Source organism: Stenella coeruleoalba (assembly GCF_951394435.1).
Source record: "Stenella coeruleoalba genome assembly, chromosome: 2".
NCBI lineage: Eukaryota > Metazoa > Chordata > Mammalia > Artiodactyla > Delphinidae > Stenella > Stenella coeruleoalba.
The window spans coordinates 52,315,040-52,339,860 of NC_137147.1; the positions used below are offsets into that span (position 1 = coordinate 52,315,040).

Here is a 24,821-nt window from a genome sequence, read left to right on the forward strand (position 1 = left end):
CCACAGTCACTTCAGAATTTAGGCTTTTAAATTATGCCTTAGGAGGTTCACAAGTCCTTTTTGCCTTCTATTCTAAGTGGTAGAGATTTCTGGAAGCCTGACTAGCAAATCATGTTTATTTTTGCCTTCCCTAGGCTTTTATTGTAATAGATGATATTAATGTTATCCCTTTTTTCTATTAGAGCAGCAGCATTAATTCTTTCTCTGACATAAATATCATCAAGAATTTAATTAGAGCTTGAAAATTATCAACTTTATTTCACTCTGGAGTTTATCTACAATGTTTTAAATCCATCTCAAGTCAGACTGCCTAGATTAGAATCTCAGCTCCACCATTCACTATGTACGTGACCTTGGGAAAGTTATCTAAAGTCTGTCAGATTGGTAATAAGTAAAAGTTATCTAAACTGTTTCTCAGATTGGTAATAATAGTAGCTATCTCATAAAATTACATGAGAAATATATGAAAAGCTTTCTGAAGTGTGCCTGGAACATATTAAGGGCTATAGTTGTCTCCATCTAATTACAAACACCTCGAGGGCAGGATTTTTGTCTGTTTTGTTCTGTTGTCTCCAATGCCTAGAACAGAGTCTGACACACAGTTGGCACTTAATAAATATATGTTGAATTAACAGTTTTTCTTTAAATAAAACATAGGTTATTCCTTTGTTTGCTGTCAGTTTATTTTGTTGCTATCAATGACCTGGCTAATTAAGCTCCTGATCTGATTTCTAATCTTTGCTGTATCTTGGAACCAATTTAGATATTTGAGTAACCTGAGTATAGATACATGACAAGATTAGGAGACTATATGCCAAGGTGTTTTCCTAATCAAGGTAGACATTTGGCCTGAGCAGTCCTTTGGAAACTAATGGAATTCCCTTGGAGAGGCAAACAGAGGCCCAGCAGAGTTAAATCTGTTCAACATTACTCTTTAAGATTAGCTATGAACCACCTTAGCAATATTACTATAAAATGAAATTGTAGAATCATAAAAAGTTTCAAAATATAACATTATAATACAGTGTCACCAGGATGGGTAATAAAAAGAAAAAAAGAAAAACACCTAGTTTTTATCAGACCAATAAGACAAGAGTAAGAGAGTAACTAATAAGAGAGTACCTTTTTGCACCATCCCTCTATGTTACAAATACTGGTTTTAGAAATAACAGCTGCCTCCATTTCAGCAGCTCTGATGGCCAGAGCAGAATTATTGTTTTGTTTTCTTTGCTACTCTAGTGAGGCCTCAAGAAGTATAGCTGGGAGATCAACACCAGATGGTCTTGGAGGTGATGTCTTTATCTGTTCTCCTACTGCTGTGTCACTCTTACAGAAGAGCCTTAAATCTTAACTGATCTTTTTAATTCTATATTGAATTACCCACATACTGGTCCTCTTATGACAAAGGCCATATGCCTTTAGTTTTGGTTTCGGGGACATAATTTGGTTTAATCAAATGGTTTACTGATAGTAATGTATGTGCTATAACTGAGCAAAGAATTAAGTACAGAGAAGTGTAAATAATATGCTGTAATTATTTTATGTGAGTGGTGCACTAAATTTTGAAAGAGAAATTCTTTGCTATCACCTTGTTAGTGATATAAAGCATGATTAAGTTTAGATGGGTTGAACAGTGAGAGAACAGAAAGGTCTTCATAGCTAGTATTTTTCAATGAATGGTTCATGAAATCCTGAGTTTTTATGTTTTTTTTTTTTTTTTTGGTTAAGTTTATGACAAATAGGTCTTATGTGGAGTTTCTGTTCTCTAGTCTTTAAATTCAACATTCTTTTATTCAATAAGACTTTATTAAGCACATAATTCTTTGCCAAATCCTTTTATGCGTGCTGTTGGTACGAATATGAAAAACACCACCCTTTTCACAGATAATTCAATTCTTAAATATCGCACAGTGAAAGGCAAAGGTAAATGGTCTAATGGTGGCTAAGGTATGTGGGGAGGGGTGTGTGTGTGAAGCTATAATAAGCCACTATGCTTATACAAAAGAGGAAGGAATTCAATTGCCTTGTACAAAAACTAAGAATTTGGTAAAAAACTGATATTGACACTTGACCGTGGTAAAGTGGTTTACCAGGTGAATAAGCACTGGAAGAGAATCCCAGGCAGCAGGAATAGCAAGTTCATGCCTTGTTGATTTTGTGAGGAGGACATCTTTGCAAACTGGCACTATTCCTAAAAGCCTGGTATCTTCCATGAAGAACAGGAAAATTCCACGGGCAGCAAGTTTCTTGGTTGGAAGTACTTAGCTTGGATTTTCTCTCCATGAGTGATGACCCTCTGGGATTCTGCTGCAGCTGCAGATAATGCTCAGTTTCTGGTGAACTTGAATGAGACCTTGCTTTGCCATGATTTCACCTGTTGGAAGGAACATTAAGGGATTGTTGGCCAAGGGAGGGAGATGTAAGTGGTAATAAAGTTCTTCTTCATCATGTTTTAACAATATTTATGAAGAGTTTTTAGGCCATTAAGTACTAGTACCCCAACTATTGGCATAACTTATCGACTGAAATAAGCTTTTGACTTTATCTTTTGCTCACCTTGGAACACAAGTTACAGTTCTAGTTTTTCTGTTTATCTTGTTTAATGACTAGATTCAAATGTAAATAACACTAATTATAATTTGTAAATTCTGATTTCATTGAAGAATATCTTTTGGCAAATTTTTTTTTTTAATATTTATTTATTTATTTGGCTGCACTGGGTGTGACCGGGGATCAAACCTGGGCCCCCTGCACTGGGAGCATGGAATCTTAGCTACTGGGCCACCAGGGAAGTCCCCAGATTTCTTTACTCATTATGCTGTGATGGCATAAATATTCTGGTCAGGGATCATAAATGCACATGACTTCAGAGACCAGGGAGGTGATGTAAATATGTGAAGTCACCCAAGACAATGGGAGTCATGGGGAGAAGGCTGATTCTCATCCTATTAGGATGTAGGATTCTGAGTGCAGGAATTCTTGGGCTGTTTTGTTCACCATTATATCCCAAGTGCCTATCACAGGCCTTGATACATAGTAGGTGCTCAATATATACTTATTAAATGAATATGTTGAAATGTGTTATACTGGGGAGACCAAACAATACCTAAAGACATTTATTCCTAATAATGATAACAACAACAAACAATAAATAATATTGTGCCAATCAAACAAAACCCATCTAGGGAAGCCATTTTTGGAACTCATGGCATTAAGCAGTAGGTCTCTTCTAGGAAACTTTTATGTAATTTTCCATGAAGGAAAATATTTGCTCTGCCTCCTCAATCATTTGCAGAACTCTCTGTCCTTTGAACATTAAAAAAATGAAAAATGCTTGTTAGCTTCAGTATCTATAGCAAAGGCTCTCTCTTGCATTAGAGACTATTTATGAATACTATTTCAAATATTGCCATATCCAGGAACATTGTTTTAAATAGAATTTCCTAATATTATATCATTCCTGGGCTTCATGAGAATCAATTTGTCAATAATGATAATATTTGAATAATAACTTCAACTATATGTGTGGATTATTTTGAATTTTCAAATTAACTTCTAATATATTCTCTCATTTTTATCATGTGAAATGTCCATTGCTACCTGTATTTCAATGAAACATCTGTTGAAAATGAATTCCAATGAAATGCGTGAAAATACAGTGATTCTTATATCTTAGTGAAATGACTTCTTTTTGCAAGAGAAACTTTTTTCTATTCTTTGAATCTGTAAACATAGCATGTTGCTCCATATAGAAGCTGGACTTGGTTTGTCTATCGTGTATATTTTAGTTTAAAAAATGTATGGCCATGGAAAAGAAGCAGAAAGTTAATTGTATATATTTTTACTTCCTCTTCCTTTTATTCATGGTGTGCTCTTACTTATTTTATTTTGTGTTTATATCCTGATGGGTACAGGTGCCCCTACTCACCACTGATTTCTTCCTTATTCTTTCTTTAGCCTTTTCACCTTATCTCCATGTGGCCAACTACTGATCATTGAATTTACATGGAAAGGGTGTCCTAGCAGACACTGTGAGTGCCCTGTTTTCTCCTCTTAGCCTGTTCTGGAGGTTATTGTAGTTTCTTTTGACAGATTCGATTCACTATCCTTCTGTTTGAAAACTTTCGCTGGACTCAACAATGTGTTCAGCCAATGCAGAAGGCTGGTAAGTTAAGACCCATAGAATGATCCTTAACTAATGAAGGACAGGAGTTGGTAGGTAAATACCCCAGCCAGCCTCCTCACTTTTCAGAGGGAGAGTCCTGAGATGTGTTATATCTAGTTTTCCAAAGGGTCCCCAGCAGCAGGGAGTCAGGTTTCTCACAGTGACAACCGCTCCTTAGTGCTCCATTACTGGGTTTTCTCCCTTTCTTTGTCTCTTCCCTTCTCCTTCAGTATTCTTCCTGCGATCTCCACCCAAATGAACTATTTTCTTATATTAGGACCTGCTTTTGGGAGGATTCAGAATAAGACAAATACCATCCTAGCTGAGGATTTTTTATTGGAGTTCATTCTGGTGGGGTTTTTTTTATTGTTGCTTTATTGGTTTGGGGCGGGGTTTTGTTTGTTTTTTCATGTTCTTTCTTCCTTGTGATTTTTCTCTGTGACTCAGTATTCAAGTTCCTTCCAATCAAAGAATCATATGTCTCAGATTATCTCTAACTCAAGGCAACTGGCAGCTTTTACCATAGCTAACTATTTCATATCAATTTAATCGAAGCGTCAGGGGTGAAAAACTAAGTTCCTTTTTAAAAATTAAAAGGCCCAGATCCATGGAGAGCCAAATCTCTAAAAATATAAAGATGATTAGCACTACATTGTTTTCAATTTTTTTAAACCATATTTATCTTCAGCTAGCTGTTATGTTAGGTAGTAGCCAAAACAAACCCACCAATACAATAGTATTTTCTTCCTACAGAATGTATTCTTAATTAATCCCAAACTAAATCTTTGTATTACACACCCAGAAGACCTCACGAGGAACTGACTCTAAAATTAATGGTCATGAATCCCAGTCTACAAACTCAGGTTTGAAAGAAATATATCTTTATTATTCTATAATTCAACTTCATTTTTATTTCAACTACCTATTCTGCTATAATTTCAGAAATTGTATCTCAGTCAACGTGGAGTTCCCATTTCCACCAGATTTTATTTAAATTCTAGGGGGTGCTATATTATACCAAGGTGTGGGGCATGAGATCTGGATCTTCTGACAGGCACGTATCATCTAAGATCTCCCTCATTCGTATTGTCTTGCCACATTCAGTTCTGGCCCATCTCTCTGCTTCTTCCATTCCATTGTGTGGGGCTGGGGCTGTTCCCCTGAGGCATGGAGCCTTTCCCATGAGACTCACTATGGCCTATCTGTGTAGCCAGTCGTACTTAGTGACCTCAAAGCAGAAAGGGACACACGCATCCCCTCTGCTCTTAAATATGCAGATGTTCAGGATTTGGTGTGGGAGTCAAGAAGCCAGTCCTCTCTGTCTCAGACCAACTGAAGTAACTGTTGCTTAGCCCAAGAAAACTTTCTTTTTGTTGGCCAGGAGGGGAGGAACTGAAGGGAACATGGGAAGAATTCTCTTCCTCAGAGATATTTCCTAAAATATACTTTCCGTGTTGTAGTTATTGAAGGTTTAGGATTTTGGAAAATAAAAACCACAGACTATTTCGTCTCTCCTCTCTTTCATTTCCCTTCCCTTCTTTTCCCTTTCTTTCTCTTTCTTTTTCTGTCATTCTACTTCATTACATCCCTCCCAGGACGAATAATTTATAGACCTATCTATCTATCTCTCGTATTTCCACCACAGAGAACATCAAGCATGCTAGAATGTTGACATACCGATCTTAAAGGAGCCAAGTCTCCAAGACAACCGCTGTGGTGACGCATGCCTTCCATCATTGAGTGCTGGCAAGATTCTCATTCGGATAGTCTGATGGGCACTTTTTTTATGAGCACTGTATACACAGAGAATGTTTATAGCTGGTGGTGTATGTCTGTGCATGTGTCATATTAAAAGCAGACTTAGTTGGAATAATTTTTATGTAATTTGAGCCATGTTTTGGCAATAACTATAAAACATGTTTACAATAATCTATGATTTTTAAAATATACTGTAGGGCTTCCCTGGTGGCGCACTGGTTGAGAGTCCGCCTGCCGATGCAGGGGACACGGGTTCGTGCTCCAGTCTGGGAAGATCCCACATGCCGCGGAGCGGCTGGGCCCGTGAGCCATGGCCGCTGAGCCTGCACATCCGGAGCCTGGGCTCCCCAACGGGAGAGGCCACAACAGTGAGAGGCCCGCGTACTGCAAAAATAAATGAATAAATAAATAAAATATACTATAGATGCTTCACTTGATAGATTTACTTTTTTACTTTATGTATTTCACCTTTTTCTACTTTTTACTTTGGTTCGATGAGCATCCCAAATAAAAATTAACATACTGTCCACTCACTGTTTCTCTTGTCCCTTTTCAACTTCTCTGTTTTATTTCTTTATTACTTAAAATGAGCTTCAAATAGTAATCTGTCTCTGATGTGTTGCTGTGAAGAATGACTGGCTATCTAGATCCTGCAGTATGTTTTAGAACAATGCTCTTGTCTCATGGTTATAAGGAAGCTGATGATCCCGATGGCTTTACATGTTTATTCTTACGTAGTGATGGGATAATTGAACCAAAACATGCAATAGATATTTAATAAACACTCAAGCACATACATGATTTACTGCAATGAGATTAATCTTTCTTAATTTCCTAATTACCTATATAAGTGCAGGAAAAGAAACATAATGCATGGACTCAGGGTGGTGTTGGAGAGTTTAAGAGCACTATAAAAAACTAGCATTCACTTGCACTTCACTTTTGCCTATGAGCTTTTTTTTTTTGTCTCTCTCTGTCTGATTTATCTATTTTTTAACACCTTTATTTGAGTATAATTGCTTTACAATGATGTGTTAGTTTCTGCTTTATAACAAAGTGAGTCAGCTATACATATACATATATCCCCATATCTCTTCCCTATTGCGTCTCCCTCCCTCCCACCCTCCCTATCCCACCCCTCTAGGTGGTCACAAACCACCGAGCTGATCTCCCTGTGCTATGTGGCTGCTTTTCACTAGCTATCTGTTTTACATTTGGTAGTGTATAGATGTCCATGCCACTCTCTCGCTTTGTCCCAGCTTAAACTTCATCTTCCATGTGTCCTCAAGTCCATTCTCTAGTAGGTTCTGTCCTGCCCCTAGGTTCCTCATGACCTTTTTTTTTTTTTTAAGATACCATATATATTTGTTAGCATACAGTTTTTGCTTTTCTCTTTCTGATTTACTTCACTCTCTATGACAAACTCTAGGTCCAACCACCTCACTACAAATAACTCCATTTCCTTTCTTTTTATGGCTGAGTAATATCCCATTGTATATATGTGCCACATCTTCTTTACCCATTCATCTACTGATGGCCACTTAGGTTGTTTCCATGTCCTGGCTATAATAAATAGAGCTGCAATGAACATTGTGGTACATGACTCTTTGAATTATGGTTTTCTCAGGGTATATGCCCAAGGGTGGGATTGCTGGGTCATATGGTAGTTCTACTTTTAGGTTTTTAATCAATTTACATTCCCACCAACAGTGCAAAAGGGTTCCCTTTTCCCACACCCTCTCCAGCATTTATTGTTTGGAGATTTTTTGATGATGGCCATTCTAACTGGTGTGAGGTGATACCTCATTGTAGTTTTGATTTGCATTTCTCTAATGATAAATGATGTTTAGCATTCCTTCATGTGTTTGTTGGCAATCTGTATATCTTCATTGGAGAAATGTTTATTTAGGTCTTCTGCCCATTTTTGGATAGGGTCGTTTGTTTTTTTGATACTGAGCTGCACTAGCTGCTTGTAAATTTTGGAGATTAATCCTTCGTCACTTGCTTCATTTGCACATATTTTCTCCCATTCTGAGGGTTGTCTTTTCATCTTGTTTATGGTTTCCTTTGCTGTACAGAAGCTTTTGAGTTTAGTTGGGTCCCATTTGTTTTTTTTTGTTTTTATTTCCATTTCTCTAGGAGGTGGGTCAAAAAGGATCTTGCTGTGATTTATGTCATAGAGTGTTCTGTCCATGTTTTCCTCTAAGAGTTTTAGAGTGTCTGGCATTACATTTAGGTCTTTAATCGATTTTGAGTTTATTTTTGTGTATAGAGTTCAGGAGTGTTCTAATTTCATTCTTTTACATTTAGCTGTGCAGTTTTCCCAGCACCACTTATTGAAGAGGCTACCTTTTCTCCATTGTTTATTCTTGCCTCCTTTATAAAAAATAAGGTGACGATATGTGCGTGGGTTTATCTCTAGGAATTCTATCCTGTTCCACTGATCTATATTTCTATTTTTGTGCCAGTACCATACTGTGTTAATTACTGTAGTTTTATAGTATAGTCTGAAGTCAGGGAGCCTGATTCCTCCAGCTCCGTGTTTCGTTCTCAAGATTGCTTTGCCTATTCGGGGTCTTTTGTGTTTCCATACAAATTGTGAAATTTTTTGTTCTAGTTCTGTGAAAAATGTCCGTGATACTTTGATAGGGATTACTTTGAATCTGTAGATTCCTATGAGTAGCATAGTCATTTTCACCATGTTGATTCTTCCAATCCAAGAACATGGTATATCTCTCCATCTATTTGTATCATCTTTAATTTCTTTCATCAGTGTCTTATAGTTTTCTGCATACAGCTCTTTTGTCTCCTTAGGTAGGTTTATTCCAAGGTATTTTATTCTTTTTGTTGTAATGGTAAATGGGAGTGTTTCCTTAATTTCTCTTTCAGATTTTTCATCTTTAGTGTATAGGAATGCAAGAGATTTCTGCACATTAATTTTGTATGCTGCCACTTTATGAAATTCACTGATTAGCTCTAGTAGTTTTCTGGTACCATCTTTGGGATTCTCTATGTATAGGATCATGTCATGTGCAAACAGTGACAGCTTTACTTCTTCTTTTCCAGTTTGGATTCCTTTTATTTCTCTTTCTTCTCTGATTTCTGTGGCTAAAACTTCCAAAACAATGTTGAATAATAGTGGTGAGAGTGGGCAACCTTGTCTTGTTCCTGATCTTAGTGGAAATGGTTTCAGTTTTTCACATTGAGGATGATGTTGGCTGTGGGTTTGTCATATATGGCCTTTACTGTGTTGAGGTAAGTTCCCTCTGTGCCTACTTTCTGGAGGGTTTTTATCATAAATCAGTGTTGAATTTTGTTGAAAGCTTTTTCTGCATCTATTGAGATGATTATATGGTTTTTCTCCTTCAATTTGTTAATATGCTGTATCACACTGATAAATTTGCATATACTGAAGAAACTTTGCATTCCTGGAATAAACCCCACTTGATCATGATGTATAATCCTTTTAATGTGCTGTTGGATTCTGTTTGCTAGTATTTTGTTGAGGATTTTGCCTCTATGTTCATCATGATATTGGCCTGTAGTTTTCGTTCTTTGTGACATCTTTGTCTGGTTTTGGTAACAGGGTGATACTGGTCTCATAGAATGAGTTTGGAGGTGTTCCTCCCTCTGATATATTTTGGAAGAGTTTCAGAAGGATAGGTGTTAGCTATTCTATAAATGTTTGATAGAGTTTGCCTGTGAAGCCATCTGGTCCTGGGCTTTTGTTTGTTGGAAGATTTTTAATCACAGTCTCAATTTCAGTGCTTGTGATTGGTCTGTTTGTATTTTCTGTTTCTTCCTGGTTCAGTATTGGAACTTTGTGCTTTTCTAAGAATTAGTCCATTTCTTCCAAGTTGTCCATTTTACTGGCATACAGTTGCTGTAGTAATCTCTCATGATCCTTTGTATTTCTGCAGTGTCAGTTGTCAACTCTCCTTTTTGATTTCTAATTCTATTGATTTGAGTCTTCCTCCTTTTTTTTTGTTGATGAGTCTGGCTAATGTATTATCAATTTTGTTTATCTTCTCAAAGAACCAGCTTTTAGTTTTATTGATCTTTGCTATTGTTTCCTTCATTTCTTTCTGATCTGATCTTTATGATTTCATTCCTTCTGCTAACTTGGGGGTTTTTTGTTCTTCTTTTTCTAATTGCTTTAGGTGTATAATTAGGTTGTTTATTTGATATGTTTCTTGTTTCTTGAGGTAAGATTGTATTGCTATAAACTTCCCTCTTGGAACTGCTTTTGCTGCATCCCATAGGTTTTGGGTTATCATGTTTTCAATGTCATTTGTTTCTAGGTATTTTTTGATTTCCTCATTGATTTCTTCCCTGATCTCCTGGTTATTAATTAGTGTATTGTTTAGCCCCCCTGTGTTTGTATTTTTTATAGGTTTTTTTCCTGTAATTGATATCTAGTCTCAGAGCATTGTGATCAGAAAAGATACTTGATATGATTTCAATTTTCTTAAATTTACCAAGGCTTGATTTGTGGCCCAAGATACGATCTATCCTGGAGAATGTTCCATGGGCACTTGAGAAGAAAATGTATTCTGTTGTTTGTGGATGGACTGTCCTATAAATATCACTTAAGTCCATCTTGTTTAATATATCATTTAAAGCTTGTGTTTCCTTATTTATTTTCAGTTGGATGATCTTTCCATGGTGAAAGTGGGGTGTTGCCGTCCCCTACTATGATTGTGTTGCTGTCAATTTCCCCTTTTATGGCTGTTAGCATTTGCCTTATGTACTGAGGTACTCTAAGTTGGGTGCATAAATACTTACAATTGTTATATCTTCTCCTTGGATTGATCCCTTGATCATTATGTAGTGTCCTTCTTTGTCTCCTGTAATAGTCTTTGTTTTAAAGTCTATTTTGTCTGATACGAGAATTGCTACTCCAGCTTTCTTTTGATTTGCATTTGCATGGAATATCTTTTTCCATCCCCTCACTTTCAGTCTGTATGTGTCCCTAGGTCTGAAGTGGTCTCTTGTAGACAGCATATATACAGGTCTTGTGTTTGGATCCATTCAGCCAGTCTGTGTCTTTTGGTTGGAGCATTTAATCCATTTACATTTAAGGTAGTTATTGATATGTATGTTCCTATTCCCATTTTCTTAATTGTTTTGGGTTTGTTATTGTAGGTGTTTTCCTTCTCTTGTGTTTCCTGCCTAGAGAAGTCCCTTTAGCATTTGTTGTAAAGCTGGTTTGGTGGTGCTGAATTCTCTTAGGTTTTGCTTGTCTGTAAAGGTTTTAATTTCTCCATCAAATCTGGCTGAGATCCTTGCTGGGTAGAGTAATCTTGGTTGTAGATTTTTCTCCTTCATCACTTTAATTATGTCCTACCACTCCCTTCTGGCTTGCAGAGTTTCTACTGAAAGATCAGCTGTTAAACTTATGGGGAATCCCTAATATGTTATTTGTTGTTTTTCCCTTTCTGCTTTTAATATTTTTTCTTTGTATTTAATTTTTGATAGTTTGATTAATATGAGTCTTGGTGTGTTTCTCCTTGAATTTATCCTGTATGTGACTCTCTGCGCTTCCTGGACTTGATTAACTATTTCCTTTCCCATATTAGGGAAGTTTTCAACTATAATCTCTTCAAATATTTTCTCAGTCCCTTTCTTTTTCTCTTCTTCTTCTGGGACCCCTATAATTCGAATGTTGGTGCATTTAATGTTACCCCAGGGGTCTCTGAGACTGTCCTCAATTCTTTTCATTCTTTTTTCTTTATTCTCTCTGCAGTAGTTATTTCCACTATTTTATCTTCCAGGTCACTTATCTGTTCTTCTGCCTCAGGTATTCTGCTATTGATTTCTTCTAGAGAATTTTTAATTTAGCTTATTGTGTTGTTCATCATTGTTTGTTTGCCCTTTAGTTCTTCTAGGTCCTTATTAAACGTTTCTTGTTTTTTCTCCATTCTATTTCCACAATTTTGGATCATCTTTACTATCATTACTCTGAATTCTTTTTCAGGTAGACTGCCTAGTTCCCCTTCAGTTGTTTGGTCTGGTGGGTTTTTACCTTGCTCCTTCATGTGCTGTGTGCTTCTCTGTCTTCTCATTCTGCTTAACTTACTGTGTTTGGGTCTTCTTTTTGCAGGTTGTGGTTTCATAGTTCCTGTTGTTTTTGATGTCTGCCCCTAGTGGCTAAGGTTGGTTCATTTCGTTGTGTAGGTTTCCTGATGGAGGGGACTAGCGCCTGTGTTCTGGTGGATGAGGCTGGATCTTTTCTTTCTGGTGGCCAGGTCCATGTCCAATGGTTTGTTTTCTTGTGTCTGTGACCTTATTATGATTTTAGGCAGCCTCTCTGCTAATGGGTGGGGTTGTGTTCCTGTCTTGCTAGTTGTTTGGCATACGGTGTCCAGCACTGTAGCCTGCTGGTCGTTGAGTGAAGCTGGGTGCTGGTGTTGAGATGGAGATCTCTGGGAGATTTTTGCTGTTTGATATTATGTGGAGCTGGGAGGTCTCTGGTGGACCGATGTCCTGAACTCAGCTGTCCCACCTCAGAGGCACAGGACTGACACCCGGCCAGAGCACCAAGACCCTGTCATCCACACGGCTCAGAATAAAAGGGAGAAAAAAAGAAACAGAAACAAAAAAATAAATAAATAAATAAAATAGTTATTAAAATAAAAAATAATTATTAAAAACTAAAAAGTAATTTTAAAAAAAGAAAGAAAGAAGAGAGCAACCAAACCAAAAATCAAATCCACCAGTGATCACAATCGCTAAAAACTATACTTAAAAAAAAAAAAAGGTCAGTCAGAACCCTAGGACAAATGGTAACAGCAAAGCTATACAGACAAAATCACACACAGAAGCATACACATACACACTCACAAAAAGAAACAAAGGAAAATATATATATTGTTGCTCCGAATGTCACTGCCTCAATTTGGGATAATTTGTTGTCTATTCACGTGTTCCACCGATGCAGGGTACATGAAGTTGATTGTGGAGATTTAATCCCCTGCTCCTGAGGCTGCTGGTAGAAATTTCCCTTTCTCTTCTTTGTTGGCACAGCTCCTGGGATTCAGCTTTGGATTTGGACCCGCCTCTGCGCGTAGGTCTCCTGAGGGCGTCTGTTTCCCGCCCAGACAGGAGGGGGTTAAAGGAGCAGCTGATTCGGGGGCTCTGGCTCACTCAGGCCGGGGGGAGGGAGGGGCACGGAGTGCGGGTCGAGCCTGCAGCAGGCCGGCGTGATGTGGCAACAACCTGAGGTGTGCCATGTGTTCTCCCGGGGAAGTTGTCCCTGGATCACGGGACCCTGGCAGTGGCGGGCTGCACAGTCTCCCGGGAGGGGAGGTGTGGATAGTGACCTGTGCTCGCACACGGGCTTCTTGGTGGCTGCAGCAGCAGCCTTAGCGTTTCATGCCTGTCTCTGCTGTCTGCACTGATAGCTGTGCTCGCGCCCGTCTCTGGACCTCATTTAGGCTGTGCTCTGAATCCCCTCTTCTCGCGTACCCGGAAACAATGGTCCCTTGCCTCTTAGGCAGGTCCAGATGTTTTCCCGAACTCCCTCCCGGCTAGCTGTGGCGCACTAGTCCCGTTCAGGCTGTGTTCACGCAGCCAGCCCCAGTCCTCTCCCTGGGATCTGACCTCCAGAACCCGAGCCTCAGCTCCCAGCCCCCACCTGTCCTGGCCCGGATGAGCAGACAAGCCTCTCCGGCTGGTGAGTGCTGGTCGGCACTGATCCTCTGTGCAAGCATCTCTCCGCTTTGCCCTTTGCACCCCTGTTGCTGTGCTCTCCTCCGTGGCTCCAAAGCTTCCCCCCAACCACCCACCGTCTCTGCCAGTGGAGGGGCTTCGTACTGTGTGGAAACTTTTCCTCCTTCACAGCTCCCTCCCACTGGTGCAGGTCCCATCCCTCTTCTTTTGTCTCTTTTTTCTTTTGCCCTACCCAGGTATGTGGGGAGCTTCGTCCTTTTTGGGAGGTCTGAGGTCTTTTGCCAGCATTCAGTAGGTGTTCTGTAGGAGTTGTTCCCCATGTAGATGTATTTCTGATGTATTTGTGGGGAAGAAGATGATCTCCACGTCTTACTCTTGTGCCATCTTGAAGGTTTCCCTGCCTATAAGATTTTAAAGGCACTACTAAAATTAATCTTGAAAAACAATAGTTTCAACTTATAAATTAAAATATATCAATAAAACAAAATTAATAAATTTTTTTATGTGTCCTCAAAATGTATGGGTATATTTAAATATGTTTTTTGTGATATGGCGTAGGACCTCCAAAAGTCAAAATGGTTTTAAAATATCTCTGTCAAATGCATCAGAGTGAAATATAAAAATTACATCGTTTAGTGACTACATTTTTTACACTAGTCATTCATTTATTCATTTGCCCACTTATTGATTTGCCTTACCAATATTTATTAAGCACAGTAACTGTACAAGCACAGGACGAGGCTATAGGGGTGGTAATGAAAATAATGACAAAATAAAATGCTTTCTCTGTGCATGTTTTGTACTAGGTACTATTGTAAGCGCTTAACACGTGTTAAATCGTCTCACCTCTGTAAGACAGGTAATTATTTTCCTCCATTTCAACAGTGGAAAACTGAGGCACTCAGGAGTAGAAGAACTAGCCCAAGTGCACACAGTTATTAAATAATAGCAGAATCAAGAACCCAGGTATTGTTCTCCAGAATTTGTGCTCTTACCATTCAACTATCAGGCCATATTTCAGAGAACGCAGTCATGATGCTTCTGTCTGAAGAGCCATAGTGGAAGCCTGGCTAATGTTATAAGATGTGATATGAAAGGGAAAATAAGGGGGCTATGGAAGCTTATAGCAAGGGACTTAACTAGCCCAGGATGAAATCTCTTAAAATATTTTTAATAATACACAAAAAAATTTTTTTATGTTTTTCCTACTTTAATTTTTTTTCTCTATGGCATGATTTACACTTAAGCTTGATGAATCCAATGACCCTGTGGTTCTTAAACGTAGCCTCATAGTTTAAAAAAGCTGATATTTACAGAATCAAACGTAAGATGCTAGAACAAAATGACAATTTCACCTTTATCTCTTTAGAATTTAAAGCTGTAAAATTTTGTTACTAAAATATGTATGAGCATTCTTAAAGTCTTGAAAGCATTAGCCCATTTTGGGGGTCTTTGTGGGATATTTTTAACATCAGGGATTGTCAGAGAAATAATGCCATCTTTAATAAAACTAAGTTGGACAGTACGCTGTTTTCAATTTAGATTTGGAAAAGAGAATTTTTAATAAGATTGTGAATACACTTCTGCAATGCACTATAGGTAAAACAGTGGTCTCTTGTTATTTATATATTATTTTATGAGCTTTGAAATTCTCTTGAACCTTTTTCTTTATATTGTCTATCTAATAGAAAAACAACTCATCCTTATACAAGTCAATTTCAGGGACAAATATTTCTTAATGTCACCATTGTGTGTTTCCATAATCTAAACATATACTATTAATGGCCCTTAGGCCTTGGGACTTTTAATTTTACTAAAACACGATGTAAAACAAATGAGTTTTACTAATATAACTGTTGGACTGTCTACAATTGTATTTTAACTAAATAGCTTTGTAAGATTATATTATTTACCTCACACTAAGCTATAGAGATTTCTTTTACTTTTTCATAATGCTATGTCAATAATTAAGTATAATATCTTTTAAAAATATTTAATTAGTAGTTTCTTTTTTATCAGTTTAACAATATTAAATAACTCTTTGAGATGCTTTCTTTTCTACCAAATTGCAATGCCTTTTGCCTCTTATTTTCATTTTGTGAATTCCCCAACAGGTTTATCATAGATATTTATAATTTCAAGTCAACATCTCACAAGGGCAATTAAGATACTTTGGAAACTTCTGTGTCTCGTAAGATGACGTTAGAAGGGCCAGCATGCAACAATGATGTTTAAAAAGGTCCTCCAGGCATTCCATACCTATTCCACAGAACCATAATTATAATATGGAGTTGTCTTCTTGCTCTCCTCTGGTGTCTTTTCAAATTTATTTTTTATTGAGGCAACATTGACTAATAATATTATATAAGTTTCATGTGTACAACATTATATTTCTACTTCTTTGTACCCTACAGCATGGTCACCGTCAAAAATTTAGTTTTCATCAGTTACCATAAAGTTGATCCCCTTTACTCATTTCACCCTCCCCCTGCTCCTTTCCCTCTGGTAACCACTACTCTGTTCTCTGTATCTACATGTTTGTTTTTGTTTCATTTGGTTTGTACATATATTTTGGGGTTTTATTTGTTTTTTATATTCCAAGTATGAGTGAGATCATATGGTATTTGTCTTTCTGACTTATCTCACTTAGCATCACTTACATAATACTCTCAAGGTCCATCCATGTCCCAAAAGGCAAGTTTTCATCTTTTTATGGTTGAGTAGTATTCCATTGTATCCAAACAAGGCAGACAATATTGAATCACACAAGGAGTTTACCTTCTCTTCTGAGAAAAGCACTCTCCAACTCTAAGCTGAAATTAATATCTAAAAAAATTGCACAGTACAATTGAACACTTTGTGTTCCCAATATGGATAGATTTCAGTTTTAACTTTTGCATCAAATATTTCTGAATGTGTGAACTCAAACATTGGCCTAATGCATTCCCTCTGTTTTTATTTAGGAATGCATTATATAGGCTGGCACTGTGATATAAGCAGAAAAAAAAGTTCTGTATGTGAACAGAGTTTTTGTGCAGTTTCTACTTTGAGTGTTTGATGAAAAGTCTGTAATACAGCATTTTTTATTGAATGGATATTTATCTACAATTTTTTTTTTACCTGAAAAGTTGCAAACAACTTATTTTCACTGGGGAGATTATTATAACCCAAACATTGGAGTGGTGGCCGTCATAGTTCGGTGACTGTGTTTGAACAGTGGTTTATTTGTTTCTAAGTTTTAAAGCAGTGGTTATGAAAACTCATTGCCTAAACTTTCTGAATAGAGAGGTTAGAGAGGAAATATGGGGGCTGCTTTAAATTACATGATTTTGTTATTCCTTTCAAGATGAAAAACCAGGCCCACTGCTTAGTAAAAACCTCCAGTGATCTTTTATCTTACTTGGTTGTGTTCAGGTTGCAAAATATGTATCATTTCACCTCAGAATGATCCAAAAATTAAATAAATGACAATCTTCACCATGAAAATACAAGGACTAAACAGCTGCAATATTTATACCTGGAGGGACAAAAGAGATTGTCAGCATTAAAAGAGAAAGGGATTTTTGTCTTAAAACTTTAATCTGTCTTGTCATTCTAATTTTGGAAGAATAATCCAAGAATACATAAACTTTTTAATTCCCTTCTCCATGTGTAAGATCTTAAAACAATTCCATGGGTTTATAACATGTAATTAAAATGAGTAACCATTCTACATGATTTAAACTTGATTAGTACAGTAAGATTTTGACACAAGAGAACAATGTTTCATTTTAATTGTTTGAGGAAATATAAAGCATACTGTTACTCTAGTTGTAGTAGATCTAAATAGGTGCATGTTCTTTTGTTTATGTCTTTTAGCATCTCCTTCAATTAAACTCTTGGTGGATGACCCTATAGTTGTAAATCCTGGAGAGGCCATAACATTAGTATGTGTTACGACAGGAGGAGAGCCTGTACCCTCTCTCACTTGGGTCAGGTCCTTTGGGACTCTGCCTGAAAAGACTGTTTTGACTGGAGGAACTTTAACCATACCTGCCATCACCTCAGAAGATGCTGGTACTTACAGCTGCATTGCCAATAATAATGTGGGAAACCCTGCAAAAAAGTCTACCAACATCATTGTGAGAGGTAAGTTTGCATAGAGAATGTTACAGCATAAATTTCTATATTTTCATTGAATAGTTTTCATAACATATTTTTAGTGATACTATGGAATAGTTTTATAATATGTTCTTAGTAAAAAAAATGATTAAAATCCAAATGTGGCATAGGGCATTATGCATTGTTATATAGATTGTGTATTAGTTTAAGGATTTAACAAATGCAGCAATTTAATGTTTAATAAACATTTATTGAATCCCTATTACATGCAGAGCTTTAAATTGTGGGATTACATAGAGATCTATAAAACATTATCTTGTACTCAAGGCTTCTACTCTCAGATAGTGAAAAAATATATATATCAATTTATAACCATATGATGCAGTGTTTGGCAAGCATGAATAAAAGCTATAAACATAAAAATTATAGTAGTTTCTGGCTGAGGTTATTAGGGAATATCTAATGACATTTGCATCAGGTCTTGTAGGCTGGGTAGAGTTTTAACAGACTGAGATTAGCTAAGGTCATGGAAAAGTCAGAGTTAGTAAAAGGTAAAGTTTATTTGAGGAATTTATATAAAAGGTGGTTCACTAAGTCAACAGCAGTGATGTTCTAGCTAGTGTGCTGGTGCTGCCTGTGGAAGAGATGCTAACCTTCCATTTCGGAGAAGGTGAAGTCACTGTGCAAGGAAAGCATATGCATCTTCATGTCTCACTTTACCTGGTGTGGTCCTGGGCTGGGGATGGAGGATGGTCACCAAGGCCTCTAAAGTTAAAATAGACATCCATATGCCCAAGAGGACTCTTCCAGTAGACAAATGAAAATTTATCATTAATGAAGGATTATAATGGAAGCAAAACATAATTGAGTATATTGAGATAAACACTTGTGATTTTGTGAACATAGACTGTGGTGGTTTTAGTGACCACAGTTATCTGTTACCACCCAAACAATCAGAAATATGCTACTTGGCCAAAAATATACTCTAGTCAAAATATTGTAAGATGTTACAGTGTAAATCAAGACACTATGGATTTCATAGCTACTGATTTCATGTCTACTGCAAAGCTAAGGAGAAGGGGAGGAGATTAGAGTAAGTTAAAATGCCAGAAAGCTTTCTGTTCTTACCTAGTTTTAGCTGTTTTTCTTGAATAAATCCTTCTCGAATTTTATCAAGGCTTTGGTTAATTTCCAGAATTCTGAAAAAGTTGATTTTTGACATTTTTGCCTGTGTTTTTGTTGCTTTTATGGAGGACCAGATTTTCAGAGACCTTTATTACGCCATTCTGGAAGTGCTTCTGTCTGTATTCATTTTTTCACAAAAGGAAGGGATAAACCACGGGCTAATAAAAACATTATTGGGGAGTAATCCACAAACCATTTTGGATATATATTATAGGGTAGAACAAATGCACAAATATATATTGCTTTTATTGAGAACCAGGGTTTTCACTGTGGGAGAAGGAAGATACAAATATAGAAGGACAGAGATCTAGTGATATGATACTCTAGTAGCAATGAACATATCTGACACCCAGTTCTTGGTTCTAAACACTATGCCCCCTTGGAAAAAAAAAAAAAGGAACATTTGGAGAAATAGATGATTCCAGGGCAGGGGCTGGGAAAGTAGAAGGTGAGCCTGGGACGTATTTTGTGCCAGAAAGCAAAGAAGACTAAGAAGGCTAAAAAAAGTGTGGGGGAGGAAAGAAATAAGTGAGAGAGGCTAAGAAGTACAAACTTCCAGTTGCAAAGTAAATGAGTCATGGGTATGAGATGTACAGTGTGGGGAATGTGGTCAATAACTATGAAAAGTAAAAATAAAAATAATAAAGCATCTTGGAAAGCTCAAAGACTAAGGGAAATGTCAAAAGGACATAGGAGACAGCTTAAAGTGACTCCCGTTGGCCTAATTAGTGGCAATTTGAGCATTGAAATGCGTTAACGATGATAATGGTTTATAATATGTTAAATTAAAATTTCATTAGTCCATAGTAATAGTAAAATGAAAAACAAAAATAGAAATGAAAAGCTCTTCTTTACAGAAGGATCCCAGCTAAAAATCCTAGAAGGAATGGTAGAATAAAAGAAAACAACCATTCTGCAATCCCCGGTGTAATAGTTGGTTCTAGCAAGGATTATCAATGGATGCTGAATTATTGGGTAAAATATTTGGAGGCAATAAAATATTCACAAGATCTCCAAGTATCTCCCCAAACTACAAGCTACCCCTTTGTAGTTTTTACTAACAACAAAGCAGGAAAGGTAGCATTTCAGTTGAGAGATTCAGCAGTCTCTACTCTAACCAAATGATCAGACTTAGGGACCACCAAAAGGGACAATTTGACAGGAAGAGCCTCCTGATGAGATTTGCTAAAAAGCCACAATATCACCTATGTAGGTTTTCACCAAAAAAATGTCAAACGTGAACCTAATCATAAGTAAACAATCAGATAAATCTGAACCAGGGTTTCTCAACCTTGGCACTGCTGACATTTTAGGATGGTAATTCTTTCTTGTGGGAACTGCTCTGTGCATTTGTAGGATGTTTAGATGCATCCCTGGCCTCTACCCACCACATTCCAATAGCACCTTGCTATAGATTGAATGTTCCTGTCCCCTGCCGCAAAGTTCATATGTTTATATCCTAATCCCCAAGGTGATAGTATTAGGAGGTTGGACCTTTGAGAGGTGATTAGGTTGTGAGGGTAGAGCCGTCATGAATGGAATTAGTATCCTTATAAAACAGGCCCAACCCAGGTTCAATCCAGGGAACTAAAATCCCACAAGCCACACGGATTTAAAAAAAAAAAAAAGAAGCCCAAGAAATCTCCCTTTTTCCTTTCACCATTTGAAATTATAGCCAAAAAAAAGTCTATGAACAAGGAAGTGGGTTTTCACCAGACACTGAACCTGCTGGCACCTTGATCTTGGACTTCCCAGCCTCTAGAATTGTGATAAATAAATTGCTGTTGTTTATAAAAATTTAAAAAAAAAAGACTCTGTGGATACTGCACTATCTGCTACAAAATTGTAAGCCATACAATATTTAGTAATTGCAAGATATACCATTATTTTACGTATCATTATAAAATAAAACATCATGCCACTTGAGCTACTACAGTGTTTTCCTATGAGATCAAATGTTATTGAAAGAAGTCTTTCAGATTTGTTATACTTAGGTTTTCTTTTAAACTGTATATCACCCATTAGCATACATAAAAAGGAAAATAAAATAAAAATCCATTGATTAAATTATTCCTAAAACTTCACAATCAGAACCAACCCAACTTCTAAATCAGTTTTCATCTCAGTCTTTGATGACTATGGTTTTCTAAATCTAGTTTGATCGTAGGATCATCTGAAACTATATTGAATCCCGGTATAACTGGCAAAATGTCTAGCATAAAATGTTGGTGTTGCTTAGGTACCCTCCATAAGGAATTAACTCAGTTCACAGCAATAGATGCTCCCAAAATGATTTGCTTCTCCCCATTTCATCTAGAACTTTTCATCTGTGTTCTTACAAAAGACAGTTTTCAGTTTTGACATGAATGGCCTAAAATAAACAGAGCCTTAAAAATGTACTTCTCCAATTTGTAATTTTTTTATGCCTTAAATGTATCTGAAGTGTACATTTGCATAGTCATACTATATTACCAGTAGAACCTCTCAGCAGTGGCATTTACATAATTCATGAAATTGAGTTTGCATGTAATCTTACTGAATATAGAAGTAGCCTTGGTTAACGGGTCCTAGGTTAAACTGTGGGGAGCAAAACTACTACAATAATATGTGGCATTTGATTTCTGCCACAAAGGCCAAGAAATTCAGTTAAAGAAAAACGGTTTTCTTCTTATTATATCAAAGAAATTATTTTCAAGTCTTCTGAATTTGTAGACCTCTGCAGTGTCTTAGATTAACTGTGTCATGGATAAAGCAAAAACAGAGCTCTAGGTTCATTTTCCCCCCATTCCTTTCTGTAATTAGATCAAGGTCCACAGACCAGGTTTTCTGAACAAGCACGACAATATCCTGTGCATAGAATTCCCACTGCCATTTGAGAATATCCATGAACAAAATAAGATTGTAGAATGCAGACAGGAATAAAACTCTAGAAACACTTCTGAAGTGTCATTTGACTTTAAAAAAAAAAAAAGAGAACACTTTAAATAATGTAGATAATCCTCCATGTAGATAACAAGCTCCAAAACTGAAGAAGAATCTCATATGTTTTAAAATTTTGTTAGGCATTCATAAATATAGCAGCAGTGCCTTTTCTTATGATCCTTTAAGAAGTTGCTGTGATTGAGCCACATTTCTCTCAAGTCAGGAGAGAAGCAGTTGCTTAATACATTTGATAAGAAAACTGTGTTGATTTCCTAGGTACATGTGGGGTGGCCTGAGGTCAGGGCTTTCCAAACTTTCCCACCTAAAGTTCTCTGTTGTTGTGAGTCACTGTAATTGGAAATGCCCACATTTCTCTTCCATCATGAATTGAATGAGCCACTGTCTTGAGCAGTCATGGTTCATAACATGACCAAGACATTACTGTATCTTAGTGTCCTGTGGTCTTTTAAAATTTTATTCAGTGGCTTAATCTTCCCCTGCTTCAGAAGAAAAGTCGGCAAACTGCATAACTCTTTTGTTCATTATTAGAAATAGAGAGTCCTACAGTGCATTCAGGTCACAATCATGCATTTAGTTCAGTGTTTTGGATACACGTTCCAAAATAGTAATGAAACTCCAAACCTGATTTAATGTAAAATTTTCTCCCCTGCCCCGCTTGGGTCCACTTTGGGCTGGAGACTTGCAGTGGGAAAGGGGACAGGGGCTGGTGTGGTTGGCTTCTTCCTGTTTGTTTGTCTATTCTCTACCCTCCTCTCCACCACCCCATCCCTGACCTGATAGCCAGATTCTGACCTTCCTGGCTTGGGGTGGGGTAGGAAGGTCTTCTCTATATAAAACATATTTTTTCTTCCTTGGCACATTAATGGACTGTTGAGAGATTCCTCTACCTAGAAGAGATGCACATCTGTGTGCACCAAGGAGAACTCTCTAGTCATGGATTCTCCCAAGACCACTGATGTGTCACATTCCCTGAGCATCTCATGCCCTACCTCTACCGCCTTTCTGCTGAGAGCTTCTCTGTCTCCTCCAGGTAGCCAACTCAACAGAGCCCAAGACAAGAAGCCCATACTACCTCTCCTTCCGTGTGTGACTCACAGCTGTAAGCAGAAGCTCTTACCAATAAATTCTGTGAGAGCACACAGATTCCAATGTAGCCACCTCTATCCTGTTGTCACACAGGTTTTGGTCTTCTCAAATATGTCAGGCATCATTTCAGGGAAAATATTTTAGAGGTTTGGCTGGTCCCATGAAAAGCCCCTCACTGGGACTGAGATGAAATAGACAGGCTCTCTTGCTGCCTTGGGCCTGGAAGAAGCTTCATCTCACAGTTTTATCCAAAGATATCCTTCCAAACAAATTTGGTCTCTGCCACTTTTTATGTGCTTAATTTCTATAAAGTCCAAGAATCAAAGAATGGAGTTTCTTTGAAAATTCTGCATAAGAAGGAGATTTGTCTTACACTCATTGTGGAATTCTGTGGATTTTGTTCTCAGTCAAAAGTGAATCAGGAAAAGTCTATTCTGTTATCTGGTTTCACAAGAGTATTGAAGGATTATAAGAATTTTCAAAATTTCTAGCTGATATTCTTAAATGTGATCATCAGTAAGTTCTTTTGGTTCTCTCTTCAAACTATACTCTGAATCTGACCATATCTTGCCAAGTTCACTGTTACCACCCTTGTGTCAACTATCAGTATATTTCCCCTAGTTGATTAAAATAGTCTTTTCATTAATCTTCTTTCCAGTCCAGCCCCTCTTTTAGAAGGGGCTGCTTAGCCACTGGATTAGGTAAGGTAGACTTGACTGAGTTAACAAATAGACCCATACATGTAATTACTCAAAACAAAATTACTTTAGCTTTTTTTCATGAAAAAGTTAGGGTGTTTCCTAGTTGATGATGCTGGCAGTGGTGTTGTATATGATTGGTGTTGGGGCGGGGGGCGGGGCGGGAGCGGGTGTAGGAGTAAGAGAGTCTATTCCGTGCAGTCATTATGCACCTAGGGTGATGATGTTTCTGCCATCTTCAAACTGTGGCTGCTAAGGTTGTTCTGAGTATTACCTCCATCCCTGTCAGCTGGAAGTGGGAAAGAGCTTGAATGATCACACATGGGAGACTTTTTATGGGCCAGAAGTGTGTTAGTTCCAATCACATTCTGTTGGCTAGACCTTAGGCACATAATCACACCACTGTGTGCCAGGTATAAGAGAGCATGGATTTTGGTCAACAGCTAGCCACCTCTGTTACATTCATACAAGAGCCAGAGTGATTGAAATCATCTCATTCCCCTGATCAGATTCCTCCCATGGCTTACCATCTCACCTAAAATGGAATTCACATTTCTCATTGTCATCTCATGTCACTTTCTTCTTTACTCACTCTGCTTTAGACACATTATTCTTCTTGTTCTTTTTCACAACTCAGGACTTAAATATTTGCTGTTCTTTAAGCCTGGGGTGTTAATTTTCAAAAACCGTCTTCTGGGAAATATCTTCCCTGACTACCCTATCGTAGATAATCAACCCCTAATCCCTTGAACGATCTGTTGATCTGTTGTTTCTTCTTATCACATAACTACCTGGAGTTATTTTATACATTTTAAAAATGTATTGCCTGTCTCTTTCATGACACTGTATATAGTGACAAAGAATTTATCAGTTTGTTGTGTTTCTCAGTGACATCCCTGGAGTCTAAAAAATTACTCAGCATATAGTAGATTCTCAATAAATGTATGTTGAGTGAATGAATCACTTTTTATAAAAGTTTACTGGCTTACATTAGATATTTCTTTTGGACATCTATCATCCTTTGATACCCTGTGTATAATAAATGATATCAAGCAAAATATGGAAATTCTATATACATGTTAAATCACATTAAACATTTGTGTGATGTGACTAGCTCATGTGAAAGGGCACATTGTTCTAATCATTCATTGCTGTGTAACAAGCCACCCCAAAACAGTAGCTTAACATGATAGCATTTATTTATTTATTTATTT

General features: G+C 37.3%; 1 protein-coding gene across 3 annotated transcripts in view; it reads left to right on the forward strand.

The window, feature by feature from the left end:
- Window positions 1-24,821, forward strand: part of MDGA2 (MAM domain containing glycosylphosphatidylinositol anchor 2) — a 310,614-nt gene that overhangs the window by 22,868 nt on the left and 262,925 nt on the right. For 2 of the 3 annotated variants that reach the window (XM_079911896.1, XM_079911898.1), the window contains exons 1-2: window positions 2,325-2,419; window positions 17,453-17,722. In XM_079911896.1, the coding sequence (XP_079768022.1) occupies window positions 2,347-2,419; window positions 17,453-17,722 (343 nt within the window). In that variant the 5' untranslated portion in view covers window positions 2,325-2,346. Of the gene's footprint in view, window positions 1-2,324; window positions 2,420-17,452; window positions 17,723-24,821 lie in introns of those variants that run through there. The other variant, XM_079911897.1, reaches the window with a different exon arrangement.